General features: G+C 40.9%; 1 protein-coding gene across 1 annotated transcript; it reads right to left on the reverse strand.

The window, feature by feature from the left end:
• Positions 1-1,882: 1,882 nt before the first annotated feature.
• hrob (homologous recombination factor with OB-fold) lies at positions 1,883-14,382 on the reverse strand. The gene is made up of 10 exons (XM_014971519.2): positions 14,108-14,382; positions 13,932-13,982; positions 12,765-13,841; positions 12,599-12,682; positions 10,177-10,311; positions 8,289-8,397; positions 4,154-4,239; positions 3,946-4,065; positions 3,629-3,845; positions 1,883-2,210 (listed from the first exon to the last, which is right to left on the reverse strand). The coding sequence occupies exons 1-10, from the start codon at positions 14,108-14,110 to the stop codon at positions 2,155-2,157; spliced, it is 1,938 nt and encodes a 645-aa protein (XP_014827005.2). The 5' UTR covers positions 14,111-14,382; the 3' UTR covers positions 1,883-2,154.
• Between the last annotated feature and the right edge of the window lie 29 nt (positions 14,383-14,411).

Below are 14,411 nucleotides of genomic sequence, written 5' to 3' on the forward strand. Positions count from 1 at the left end.
AAACAATCTCCCGGGGTCAAAGTTAAGCCTAATGCTTTAGTAATATTATCTGCTTTCATCTATCCAAATAACTTTCCTTCCACAAGATTAATAGATCTAGATTTTCATTCTTTCTTGTTTCCCTTTTTAATTTGGGAGGTAATAACACTTTAATACTACACTGAAATACACTTCTTTATGTCGATTGACATTTAGAGAATGTAATCACTCACCTCCTTTAGAGTTCATTCATTTATTTTAAATCCTGTTATAGGAAAGCAGTCATAATGTAATCCATACGTTGAGGCTTCACACATTAATGACCTCAGAAATACAATGTGAAAGCAGCTTATATACATTTTTGAGACTTTAGTGCGTTTATTATGGCTTTCCCTACAAATACGTCTGTTTTGAAATGGAGGTTTTCTCTTCATTTCACAGCCCCTGGATTTAAGCAAACAGGAAAGCCGGGACTTGTTAAAAAGTAATTGGTGTCAGTGGGATTTCTTTATGCCATTTCAGGGAGTTCACAGTAGTTTACAAAAGAAATGAATGTGCTTTCTTTTTGTTATTCCAAATCTCAATAAATGAGAGAAAATACTTGTTTAGAGGGCGTCACCTGACTGCACCAATTCAGAGTGATAAAACTGGACTAGTTGCAGTTTAGCTGTTGTGGAAAATTATGACCTTGCCAATTAAAATGATGTTGCATATTTTGACCAGATGGGGTGCAGGTGTTTTTTCAAAAGGTAAATTAGTAAAATGTGCAGATTTCCTCCAACTTGCAATAAAATACAGAGCCAATTCTGTAAGCACACAGCTTTGGAGATCCTTTCTAATTCAAAGTTTTATAAACCAGATCTGATCTGCTTATGAGCAGGCTAATGAGGTCTGCCAGGATTTGAACTATAAAAAAAAAGAGGGTGTAAAATGCTACCCTCTGCTGGTTATGATGCAAGAAATATACTGAAGATAAAGTTCTGGTCTTATACAAACCATATACTCTGACTCAACTTGTCAAAAAGTCAAGATTTCACATTAGTGGATTGTTGATATTCGCTGGCCTCTTTGAAAAATGATCTTCAAAAGACCAAACTTTTTAACCAATAAATTATACATTTATTAAATTTTAAACCAAACATCCCAGATATGAGAATAAATGGAAAAGAGAAAAAGGGAAAAGATGAATTGGGACATCCTTCAGACTTGGATTTTGTACAAACCAATTTTACCAGAACAGCGCTGAACTCTCTTCATAACGTCAGACCAGAGTTCAGGAAGTATGATGGCCATGTAAGAAGGTATGCTTTGTCTTTGGAACATAACTGTGGAGGGAAATGCAACGATAAAACCAGCCATATGTCCTTTAACCTTTTGAACACTTTCTTGAAAATATTCATATTTCATATCCGTTTTGTGTGTGTTTGCAAAATGGATTGTAATTTCTTGTAGGATGCACATATGGAGAATAACAGAGCTTATCTGTAATCAGCCCGAGACTCGCACTGAAACTCTTTGTACTTTCATAAAACACAGAAGGCGTTTAAATGTACAAACACCTTCCAACAAAGGGCATATACTGCAAACAAGACACATTTTATCATCCAATTCCCTCTCCCTCTTAAACATTAAATACGACACTTAAGCTGCTTCTTCTTCCTTGGAACGACAAAGCAGCTGAGGATTAACCTGAATCTGCTACAGTGAGGCAGACATAGTGCAGGACTCAGAGTGCGAGGAGGAAATCCCTCCACAAGAGCATGTTAGTCACGGTGAGGCTCCACCCTGATGCAGACAGCACTGGGTAAACACTCTCCATCAACGAACCGCTGGAAGGGACAGTCGGGGGACACATCACTGCGTTACATGAGAAAAATGCAAGAAAACCAACAAGAAACACCAGCAGGGAGGCAACAAAACAGCTTTAATGTTGCATAATTACCAGAACAATCTTCTGTCATATAAGCAAAGACGATGTAGTGAAATTTCTTGAAGCGACGTCAAAAATAAATCAGTGATGCATAAGTCTATCCTGCAATGTTTACTGAATTAAATACAGCTGGTATTGTCTGCAAAAAGAAAAAAAACGTAAACATAAAATATACATATTTAGCTACAAGCTCTTTGAAAAGTGACTTTAAGGATTGCGATGTCAGAAAAACAGGAAAGGTGATGTCAAAAGCCGTAGGCGTCCTCCTGTATCTCTCCCAGCAGTTCGTCCAGGTCGTCATCTGCAAACAAACAGCAGACACAGCACTGCAACAGTGTTTCCTGGAATTAAATAATTGGAGGAAAAGAAAAATAAATAATTCTTGTCTGCTCATAAAGTGCAGTGACTGCTGTTAAAGATGAGCGCTGATATTTTGGCTTGAAGGTTGTGACATTCAAAGGTTAGTGGATGTACAGTACCTTCTCACACAAATGCTTTTTTACAGGCAGCAACATATGCAGTGATTGTGATGAAACAACCCCATGTGTGAGCCTGCAGGCAAGAGCTGGAGGGCAAAAAATACCTGACAATAGAACAAATTCTGTACACCTGAATCCACACCGAGACATTATGAAACCTGCAGGCTGTGCATCGAGGAGGAGAAGCAACCGGCCAATGGGAACATCCAGGCTTAGCTTAATTATTAGAGCAGTGCAGGTAAATTAATCACCTTATACCGGGAAAGCCAGCATAATAATTAGACTGCACAATACATTTCTTATGTATGATCAATATTGGATTAATGTTGCAAAGGTTTGAAGTGTGATAGCCGTTGGCTGTTTATAAGTATAAAGTCTTTGCATACAGACGTAACATTCAGCATGGTGGATCAAGTGTTGCTACCTTTTAGGAGCAGCACAAATATATTTAGTGGGACAGGACTGGAACTTTAATGTGTCAGTTTTGATGAATTAATAGGGTAGATTTTAACATTTAAAAAATGTTTAATGGAATTAATCATATTTTATGTTTTTCCTCAACAAAAATCCAGAGGCAGAACCTTTGTATTGCGTTTCTCACCGGCTCAGGTTACACAGCTCTACATTATGATGTCACCGGGTGACTCTGAATCCGTCCAATCACTGAACAGATGCTTAGAGCAGACAAATGTGTGGATGTGCCAAAACTTTCTCCAGCTGAACAGAAACAAAACTGAAGCTATTGTCTTTGGACCTAAAGAGGAGCGACCTGGAGTCAACTCACAGCTTCAGTTATTACAGCTGGAAACTAGAGATCAGCAAATCTGGGTCTGAACCTTCAGAGTCACATAAAGACAGTTACAAAGTCGGCCTTCTATCACCTGAAGAACATTTCCAGGATTGGAGGACAACGTCTCGGCACGATCTAGAGAAACTCATCCATCCGTTTATCTTTAGTCGCACTGATTACTGCAACAGCGTCTTTACAGGTGTGACTAAAAAAAAAATCGATCAGATCCAGAAGGCTGCTGCTGGTGTTCTGACTAAAACCAGGAAGGAAGAGCACATCACCCAGTTCTACACTGGCTTCCTGTAGCTCAGAGAATAAACTTTAAAGTATCGCGCCAAAGTAACATTTTATCTTTAGTTGTTGGTGACCTAGAGAATCATGTTTAGGCAGAAATCACTGAAAATGTATGTTTTCCACCCATAACTCAGAGTTTCATAATCTGTGTCCAACCTGCGTCCCAGACTTGTTCCTGCTGTGCAGGATTCCTGCTGCCGTTAACCGATTTGTTCCCCTGACTGAGCCTTTGCACTCGAGGGGCCTCGCCTCCTTCCGCGCGCCCTTTGTCCCGTTTCCCTTCGTCATCCTCTTCGTCAAACTCTAGCTGCATCCGAGACACCGGCTCCCGAGGGACGCCTGGAGCCAGGGCCGCTGACGACACCGTCGGCTCCTGCGGGAGGCGTACAAACGGGGTTTAAAAGCCTGCGAGGAAGGTTTTAAGACAACATTTTATGGGTTTGCTGTGGTTCCCGTCCCCAGCTGGCGCTCACCAAGACAAACGGGGGGAGCTGAGTGGACAGACTGACCCCAGCAGGAGAGTAGATCCGCAGCAGGTTGTTGGGCGTCACGTTCAGGTAGTGGTTGCGATGGGAGGGAGAAAAAACACCCACCTGTTCACCAAAACAAAGCCAAACTGATTGTTAATAGCTGCGATCAGTTCCGGGTCAGGCATGTGAAGCGTTTTCTAACGAGTCTCACCTGCTTGAGGAGCAGCACAGCTCCGGCTTTTAACTCCTCACATCTTTCTTCTAAGAGACGCCGATGCACCGTTCCCTGAATCTCCCCTTTAGCCACAAATCAGAAAAGATGAAAAGAAGTTTATGATCAAAAAAAAGAGGAAAATGTGCTGCCATTGCTTTGATAGAGGCAGCAGCTTTAAATCAAACAAAGAAATTAATAAATAAATGGAGGAATTTCAAACGCAATCATCTCCCATTTGTAAAGCAAAGCAAAGACTTTTTTTCTTCAAACAAAATGCTGTTAGTTGACGTGTTTACATTCACAACTAGTGACAAAGATTACTTTTGATATATCAAATTGGAGGGAGGAAGGGGAATCAGATTTAAACCAAATATATCAAAGATCAGAGCTGATCAAGAGAAAATGAGCCAAATCTGATCACTGATGTCTTTTTTTAAATTCACCAATTAGTGCGTATGCAACAAACATTACAAACTGACAAAAAGCAAGGAGGGGCATTGATCTATAAAATAATTAACCAGATAGCAGACTGAGTAGCAGCAATAAAACAAAAAAATCAAAGAAAAAAACAAGGTATATTACATTGAAAACAAAAACAAAACGTCATCAATAAGTGTCACAACAAAAATTAAATTGATAAATGTGGATTAGAATACGCTTTTTCTTTCAATAATAATTTTAATTATTTTTCTCTGATTAAAATAGCATCAGAGATATATTTGGGAAGAAGCGGAAAACAAAACAAACGGGTAGAAATAAAAGTTCATACCAGAATAAAGAATAACTTTAAAAAAAAACACTTAATAAAAAGAGATAATTCAAATGTTTTTTATGTGTCCTTAAAACCTATTCTGTTAATTTAAAATGTACTTATTGTTTAGTCAGACCTCGGCTCTTCTCTCCATTTAGAAAATACATCTGGAATCAAAATTTACATACGGCTGATAAAAAGAAACGCCGTCTTTTCTGGGTGGGGGGAGAGCAAACTTTCTCTTTCTCACATACTGTTTTTATTTTAATTATGTAAAGCACTTTGAAATGCCTTGCTGCTGAAATGTGCTATACAAATAAAATTTGATTGATTTGATTCTGTTTTAGGTCAGTTAAAAAATTATTTCCATTTCCTAAATGCCACAGTGATGAGAAACGTCTGGTTTCAACTGTAAAGACGAGAACAAATCCTAAATTAGACGCAACAAGATAACAGAGCTACAAGAAGGTAAAATAAATCTATCCTACCGTTCAACACAAGCCGCAACACAACTATTAAACCTGATAAATAGGGATGAATTTTCATGCATTAAAACAAGAAAAGTTCAGAAAAACAGTCTGACAAATTGTTTCTGGCCTTTACAATAAGTGCTGCTGACAGCTTCTCACAGCAGGAAACTTTCAATTCAACATTTGCTCTAAAATGAGGATTTTCTTAGAAAACGGACGTGTGGAAATACCTTTCTGAAACACTTCAGCTCCTCAATGACTGAGAATTACAGCCATGAATAGATACAGCAAACCCACCAGACTGAGGAGAGAGATGGGATCACAGAAATATGAAGGAGCAGCTGCTCTCCTGCTGGGAAAGCTCAGGAAGATTTGCTTTTTCACCGGCTGATCTCTCTCAGATTTTACTTCTCTTGGCTGCTGGGTGGAAAATCTCAGCAAAAACCCAGAGCAAGTGGGGTGGACATTTGGATTTCCTCCAACCACCCTGAAGAAAATGTTTTACAGCAGTTCAGGAACAACAAAACTACCCTTTAAATATCAACTCCAGAGAAAAACAACAGCAGGGCAATGCTTGGGGGTCATAACAGTGAGCTTAACGTTTACAGCAAGTTGCTCAGGTCCTGAAGAAGCACAGTTTCCCCACAGCATGACACCGCCGCCACCATGTCTGATGATATAAAATCCAAATGTAACAGTTGATGTTAGAAGCCTGTTTTTAGCCTTTGTTTTAGATCAGCAGTGTCAAATTCATTTGGGGTCAAATCAAGATCCTGGAGGCTCTTAAAGGGCCAGTTGTCCCAGAATGTTTTGATAAAAACTGTTAAAATATCAATAAATTCTTAAAATTAAATAATATTGAACATCTTTTCAGTTTCTCCAGGATTCCGTGATACTTTTTGTAATTTTTAGAAAAAAAATCTAATTGCTTGTGGTACTAATTTGGAAATATTTGCACTTATGACGGTAAATGCGACTTTTTATTACTCGATGTATAGATGATGGGCTATAATCTGACATCAATTGAGGCTGAGGCAGCTGTTCAGTACAAGTATGAAAACTTTAGACAAATTTTGAGAAGAATCTGCAATAAACTCCCAACTATGTATCAGCGCTAAAAGGTTTGGGGATTTGTTGATTTTGTGTGAATTTCCATGACAATTCTCAAGAAACTGGAGGGACTGATTAATATAATTTAGCAGTAGACAGATAAAAACTGCATTGATTTGAGTGATAACATGATATTTAAGCACACTTGGTGTCCAGTCTAGAATCTGGAGGCCACATAAAAAGCTACGGTGTCCCAAATTTAGCACACGGGCGTCGAGTTTGATGTGCTGCAGATGGTCAATAAGGGAATGCTGTGTTATTGCATTTTAGGCAGTAAAATGATTTTCTTATTTTAAAAGGAATTCATTTGTTTATTTGCATCTTTAAATGTATTTCCAACATAGTTTAAGAGTGGCTTAGGTGGTTAAATAAAAAAAAATCTAAAGAATGTTATCTGATTGCAGCCCTACTCGAAATTTCTTTTAGCCTACTTCATGCCGTCACGCCGGTTCTACCTGAGGATTTCTTGCTTTTATGAGTCTGGATATAATCAGGCCTCAGTTAATCCATGAAGTCATAATTTCAAAATTGCATTTTGTTTTTACCTGGGTTACATTTGTCTGATATTAAAACATAAAAACTAAATTTAAGCGCGTCAAAACAAAACAACAATCTGATAAAAAAACAAACAAAAAAAAACTCAACATTTTTTTTCTCATATTTTAACTTCCTTGACCTACACAAGCTGCTACTTTCCACTTCCACAATGAAACTTTGTGCAGCTGAAGGTGCCGAGATGTCATTTAGCTAAAAACTGAGAATTACATTCCTACTATTAGAAATCAGATTGTAGGAGTGAGAAAATGTTGCAGCTCTTCTGGAAACAGGCTGTAGAGCTTCCAGTGGGCGGGAGGCTCATTACGGAGAGGAACAGTCACTCCTGGTGTCAGAAGCACCTAATACCCACCCACCACCGACTCCGGTCCACTATAACTGAATCACTAATAGGCACTTAAGTCCAGAGCTGGAAAACATCCACTCCTGCTGATAATCAGCTCCACCGTATGCGGCAGCGCTCAGGAGCCCATGGCAACAGACTCTGCGTCGGATCAGAGGAAGGAGTCGGACGGAGCAGGAGAGGGGACAAGTTCAGGACATCAGGACGCTTCCTGCTGCAGACGCGGGACACACGTGGGCTGGCCTGCGTGTGTCCTGCATGCATGAGTGTGTGTGCAGCCAAGCTTGTTATAGCAGCTGAACTTTTGCTGCCAATGCCACGTGGAGCGAGGCCAATGCTCCAAGAGCAAATGTCAAAAGTGGGGAAAAAAAGGGGAAAAAACATCTCGCTGCTCTCCTTGTGGGTTGAAATCTCTTCTTTTTTTTTTCTTCAAACCGGAATGAGCGTTTTTCAGTGTTTCTCCAGATTCAACAACTCCCAAAAGAACATGTTTCACATTTCATATAAACTCCTGATGTGATTTATGATGGGTTTGGTAAGACTTTATTAGAAGCGGTGTGACCTGACAACAGTCATGAACATGAAGGAGTCTTCATGAATGTTCATGACTGTTATGAAGTGTCATCTGGTACATAATGACTCTTTTAATGCAAAGTTGACTCTTAATGTAAGTTCTAATCCAACTTTGTATAAACATGTAATTATTTACAAAATAATGCAAAGTGGACACTTTTAATGCACTTGTAATGAAACATTTAATGCAGATTTGCATTAAAAGGCTCATTATTCACTAAATGGCACGTCATGAAAACTCCTTCATGTTTGTAACAGGTGTTATATCATGTTTATAACAGTGTAATGTCAGTCTTATGCACACAAATAAAATGTTTGTGTGTGTTTTACCTGTTGGGTCTTTAAACACGGCCTTAGCGTCGGCGTTCGTGTGGATGATGCTCTTCAGCAGAACGGCCATGTTGGGCACTTTGTTTCTGGGTAGCTGTTTTAGAGCAGCCTGATTGGACAAGGAGAAAATCAAACATTTTAACTTTTTCTTTTCCTCAAGTCTTTAAAAAGAAGGCAGGTTAATGTTTCCTGTTCCCACACTGTAAATACTGCTGCATATGTATTAGAAAACCCTAAAAACGCTTTTAGAAACCAGGATAATTCAAATTTTAATTATGTTTACTGTATGTTTAGTTTACCATCGTCGTGATAAATTCCAGTTTAGGATGTTTAAAACTGTTTGCAATGTCAGGGATTGTTTCATTCACTGTTTGTTCAATGAAACCATCAATAAATTTGAAGATAAGATCAAATGCAGTTTATATAAATCACATTTCTTTATGTGTCCAAAGGAGGCTGATCAGAAATAAGAATGTTTTTACAGAGCAGCATTTGTGTTTGTGGGGCTATTATTGCTGTAAAACACAGTCGCAGTCACGTAATTTCCATAATAAACAGTTAAAAAAGCTTTTTAACCAACACAATTAGTCAACAACAGATTATGTAGGGTTGGGGATTTATGGCATTGTTTATTTATTACAATTTTAATTTATTGTAATCATGATCAATTTCAGTTACTGAAGAGAAGTAAAAAATGATGATCAGAAATGTTATTTCCCTTCACTGTTTGTTCCATGAGAGAATCAATAAATTTGAAAATATGACAGTTTAGAATAAAATAAATCACTATTTTCAGTAAAAATAGTATAAATGGGAATTTTTTTTATATTTGTGGCTCTACGAATGCTGTGCCATGCAGTCACAGCCTGAAAAATAATGAATAGGATTTTTATTTAGTACCAGAAAATATTGCAGTAGTCAATATCACCCATACCTAATATGATATTATTGCTCAATATGCAGCTATAATGTCTTTGTTAGATTAAATAGTGGCATCAAAGTTCATGCCGTTTGTTAAGATATAAGAAGCGACAGCAGATTTCTCACCTGCCGATTAATTAAAGCAGCTGAAATTATTTTGAGCCTGCGTTCTCGTAATTCCCTTCCTTGATCCGAGCCAAGACACCTTTGTAAGTTGAGAAGCGTGTGATTGATTTGACTCAACATTTCCTCTCGCAGCAGCTCTCAGGTGTCGCTGCGTTTTTATTTACTTCATATTTATGCCGAGAGGTTTTGTCAGTGTGACAAATTGTTTGCGGGGAAAACCGGCCCTTTAATTCCTCCTGCTTTCATCTCCTCCAACAGATCCTCCAAGTGAGCATCTTAATCACCTCGGCCTTAAATATCACCGCTTTCACTGCTGATTCATTAACACAAACAGCAGCTATAAGAAATTCGCAGATCTGAGCAGGATTTACCGCTGGGATGATCCTCTCTTTCCACTTCATTAGATGGAACAAGCTCAAGCTGCGCGCTAATTTGCTCAGTGATGCAAACACAGATTTTGGGAAGCTGATATTATTGTGAGGAGCTTAACCTCATCAAGCTCAGCCGGCGTCCTCCCAGTGACTCTGTACTCGCATGTGAACGGAGCGCGAGGGCCGCTGCAGAGGCCAACGTGTGCGCTCAGACTCACAGACGCTGCCTCCAGTGGCTCCTGCCCACAGAGGGAACAGAGCCGCAGCAGAGTCCCTATTAGTGTGACTGATTAGTGATCATACTTTTTATAATCATAAAACACCTCAAGAGCCGCGCCGCCGTTTGTCTTGATTATGCCAATAGACCCCCAGCAGTCACACAGGCTGTTATTAAAGATGATGAATCATTGTTAAAAAGCGCCTGACCTAAATACTCGGCAGCACCGACGGGAAGTTCGGGAGTGCGCTACCTTTCGGAGCACCATGACGACGCTGTAGGTGTGCAGGAAGCACGACGGATTCCTCTCATCCAGTCCCATCTCAGCCTTCATCGCCGCCCAGGCGCAGCCGCTGAACTCCTCTTCCTCAGACTGTGAGCTGGAGCACTGAAACGACAGAGGGGACGGCGTCCTTAATGCTGCTACGCATTCAGCGCCTTTCGGAAGTATTTGTAAATCTGAAAAGTTTTCCAACTTTCAGACGGTGTAGACCAACACAAAGAGGTGCAAAACTGTTAAAGGTCACTTATTATGCTTCCATGAACAGGTTAGGATGGGTCTATGGGCAACTTGGAACATGTTCGTTACAGTTTTTTTGCACAAAATCATTCAGATAATAACAGGGTGAGCTACTTTAGGCCCTCCTGTCACTTTAAATCCTAATAAGCTGCTGCTGGCCACCCTCCCCCAACTCAACGTTTACGCTCACACATGAAAATGGCTGCAAACAGATGTGCATTCACATCCTTGAAAAGCAGAAGTGGAGCCTCCTGCACAACCAACAAGAATGCAGCAAGTAGTTTCTGGATGGTAAGTTCCAGCAGACACTGTACAGCACATGGAGCGGTAAAACCAGCTGATCAAATTAACGGCCGGGGTTGCTAGGTGACGAGCAGTGCCTGCTGATTTGTGACGTTACATACCGGAGGATTTTGAAATGGCTCGTTTTTCAGACATCAAACAACATTAACTTATTGCCAAAAGTCTTTTTTTTTTATTTATTTATTATTTTAAGTGCTTGGGCTGTTTCTTTAAGCAGTAGAAACACAAAGTGAAGTACAATATGTTCCCTTTTATAGTGTGATATGGATTTCTACTGAGCCCAAGTTATCAAGTACATCAGTGTGCAGACGACTGCAAAGGATGGTTACAAGTTCCACCGTCACCAGCTCCAATATATTAATACTTGTTGGATGAATCTCACTGCAGTAAACCCCCAACTGAGCCAGATATTTGTCGCAGATGCTAAAGAGTTGGAAGCACCAAATGATAGATTAGAAAGAGAGAGAGAAATAAATTGGATTTATCACAACTTACACAGTCAGAATGACTTTGTACTAAAACTGTGATCCAGTTAATCAGTCAGAATCTTAAAACTGTTTCTGTTCAGAACCACTGGCCTGTGGGACTAAAAATAAATTAAGCAAGATTCATTTTTTTCTTATTATTATTCTCATTAAACCCTGAAAGCAATATAACTGAAAAATGTATCCCCTCGGTTTGAGTAAACACAGGACAGCCTTGAAGATAGAAGAAAATTAATATTACAAAAATGCATAATGACTCAGCAGTGAAACACAAAGCAGCACTCTTAATTTCAATACAGCTAGAGGCCAAAACTGTACATGGAAATAAAATCTGATTAACCACACAGAACCAGGAACTGGATTGGTTAGGAAACGGTTAGAGAAAATAAAAAAAATCAGTTTTGTTTACATCCTCCGTGTTGTAAAGAGGAAGAAAATGTTCTTAGTTAGAAGGGAAGGCCGCCGTCGTGTCGTGCAGAGCGCGGACACACAGGCTACCACTGATGATGGGGAAAAACAACAGATCAGCAGCTGTGTCAGAGGAGAAAAACAACTTAAAAGCAGCAATTCCCCAGGAGGCAATGAAAGCGTGCAGCAGTAGGTGATAAAGAAAGTTTGACAAACACCCAAAAGGAAAAAAAAAAAAACGCATATCCAAAGAGACACAGACTCTAGCAGATTTTAAATAATTCTGATGCTGAATGCATTTTTGTTGTGGTTGTTAATCTATGAGTGAAACAAGAAATGATGCAGATCAAACCCAAGCATGACAACCTTAAAAACCAAATTCAGAAACAAGTCTGCAGTAGTCACCAGAACTCACTTACTGGTATTAATTCAGATTACAGCCCAACATTCTTCCATGGCAAACATGAAACATGAGTTTTCAACCTTAACGAATGCACCACTTTTCCCATTTCTACCAAATCCAATCTTTCATGGTCAAAATTTGCAGCATTTAATATAAAACCAAGTCAAAACATAGAAGTTATATTTGCAAGGATTCAAAATCTGTAAAAGGACTCATTAGTGCAGCTCTACTCTGCAGATTTAAGCAGTAAATTACAGAAAGATTGAAAATCTGGTCATGCCTCATTGTAAACATTGACCAAATTATATCTGCTGCAATCATTTCATTTATTTATAAGGCTCTAAAAAGAACATTAATCCAAAAATCAACTTAATTAAATTTCTAAATGGTGTGAGATTTGGGTTTCCTCTAGTGGGAGTATTTGCAGGCTGGAGAAAAATGTTTAATTCTCTTAGCTTGAGGGAATAGTTTTCACTTTCTGCAACACGAGTTATTTAAAAGTTGTTTGCTTTTTGTATCGACGTGTCCGGTGGGTTGCCTGTGGGGTTTTCTTTACCTGACTCGGCAGTCGAGCCACAGCCCCATGAGAAGGAGTGTTAGGAACGGAAACCACGATCTCGTCCAGATTCTGACCCTGAGGCTGAGAGGAGTGAGAAAATAAGCTCATAAGTCTTTAAAAAAAACAAGCTATGAAAAACAAAAAAATCAGGAAAGGATCCAACCTGTTGAGGCAGCAGGCCTGCAGGGCCAGGGAAGCGTCTCGTTTGGGGCTGGTGAGCCTCGGAGCGCCGCCTCTTCTTGGGAAGTTTGGTGGACGCAGACACCAGCTGGACCAGGCGGTTGGTGAGGACCGGTGTGTGCAGAGGATGTGGGCTCGGGGCGGAGGAGTTCACAGAGGCAGGAGGCCCCGGGGAGACAGTATTAAAGAGACTCCGAGGCTGAGAGGCGGCTTGTGGAGTCATCCACGGCTTCTGTAGCTGCTGAGGATGGCTGGGAGTCCTGGAAAAGCTGCTGGGTGCCGGGGAAACGGCAGGAATCCTGGAGAAACTGCTGGGTGCCGGGGAAACGGCAGGAATCCTGGAGAAACTGCTGGGTGCCGAGGAAACGGCAGGAATCCTGGAGAAACTGCTGGGTGCCGAGGAAACGGCAGGAATCCTGGAGAAACTGCTGGGTGCCGAGGAAACGGCAGGAATCCTGGAGAAACTGCTGGGTGCCGAGGAAACGGCAGGAATCCTGGAAAAGCTGCTGGGAGTCTGTGGAGGAGCTGCAGGGAATGAAGCACGACTGGTACTTGGAGGCTGCAGATGTGCAGAAAAAAGAGTCTGTGGAGCTGCAATAGAATTACAGTAGCTAGAAGTGTCCCGCAGGCTCCTAGTAGGAGGTGTTTGGATCGTGACATAAGTAGAAGGTCTCAGTGTTTTCGCTGAAGACGGAGGCTCAGCTGCTGCAGGCGTAGAAAGTTGCCTTGTTTGGTTGTCGCATTCATCCAGGTCGGCCAGGTCAACGTCCCAGTCATCAAAATCATCCTGAGCTGTGCAGGATGTGTTAGAGGAAGCAGAGAAAGAGGAGATCTGCCTCAACCCCTGAGCAACAGTTTGTGCAGCACCACTGTGCATGGCGCTCCCTGACACCGAGCCATTGCACAGTTCAGCCAGTTTCTCTCCCGTTGGCTGATGGCACGTTTTCTCCTGGTCTCTGTGAGAAACAGAAGAAGCCCGCAGGCTGCAGGATGACACGACAGCTGCCGCTTTGGATGGCCCTGCCACCGAGCAGGGGCTCCAGTCTGTCCCCAGCACATCCTGGGACAACAGGAAGCAAACTGAGGTCAGCAGATCACCGAATGGAAAGAGGACACTGTGATAATCAGACATATGAACCAGGTGCGTTACCTCATCATCAAAGTCCTCGTCCAGGCTGAACAGGCCACTCAGTTTGCAGGTCTGTAACACAGAGTCCAACGATTTAACGTCTTCAAGCGCAAGAAATAACAAGGGATGGATTTAACCGACGTAAAATATCCACTAGCATTGCTGTTAGCTGTTCAGATTGATGGAGTATAACTCACCATGGCAGTCAAGAAATATCACGATGAAAGCCGAGTCTGTTGGGTTCAGATAAATACACCAAACTGAAATCGAATGCCATTCAATAAATGACAGATAATAAAAGAGTCGTTTTTCTCCCCAAAACGTCTTTTCTTAAATTACTAAACAGGATCGACCAGAAGGCAACTTTTCCCCAGTTTGCTGCTTCTTGGTACCCCGCCGATACGTTCGAACGCGACGTGCTGACGTAACGACCACTCACGCATTCAGTTGACGTCGGTCAAGAGCGTTCTCTGCTCCTTAAGGTAGCATCGGTTAGCTGTA

This window comes from Poecilia mexicana, unplaced genomic scaffold (genome assembly GCF_051168715.1).
Source record: "Poecilia mexicana isolate PSO_F unplaced genomic scaffold, ASM5116871v1 scaffold_8, whole genome shotgun sequence".
NCBI lineage: Eukaryota > Metazoa > Chordata > Actinopteri > Cyprinodontiformes > Poeciliidae > Poecilia > Poecilia mexicana.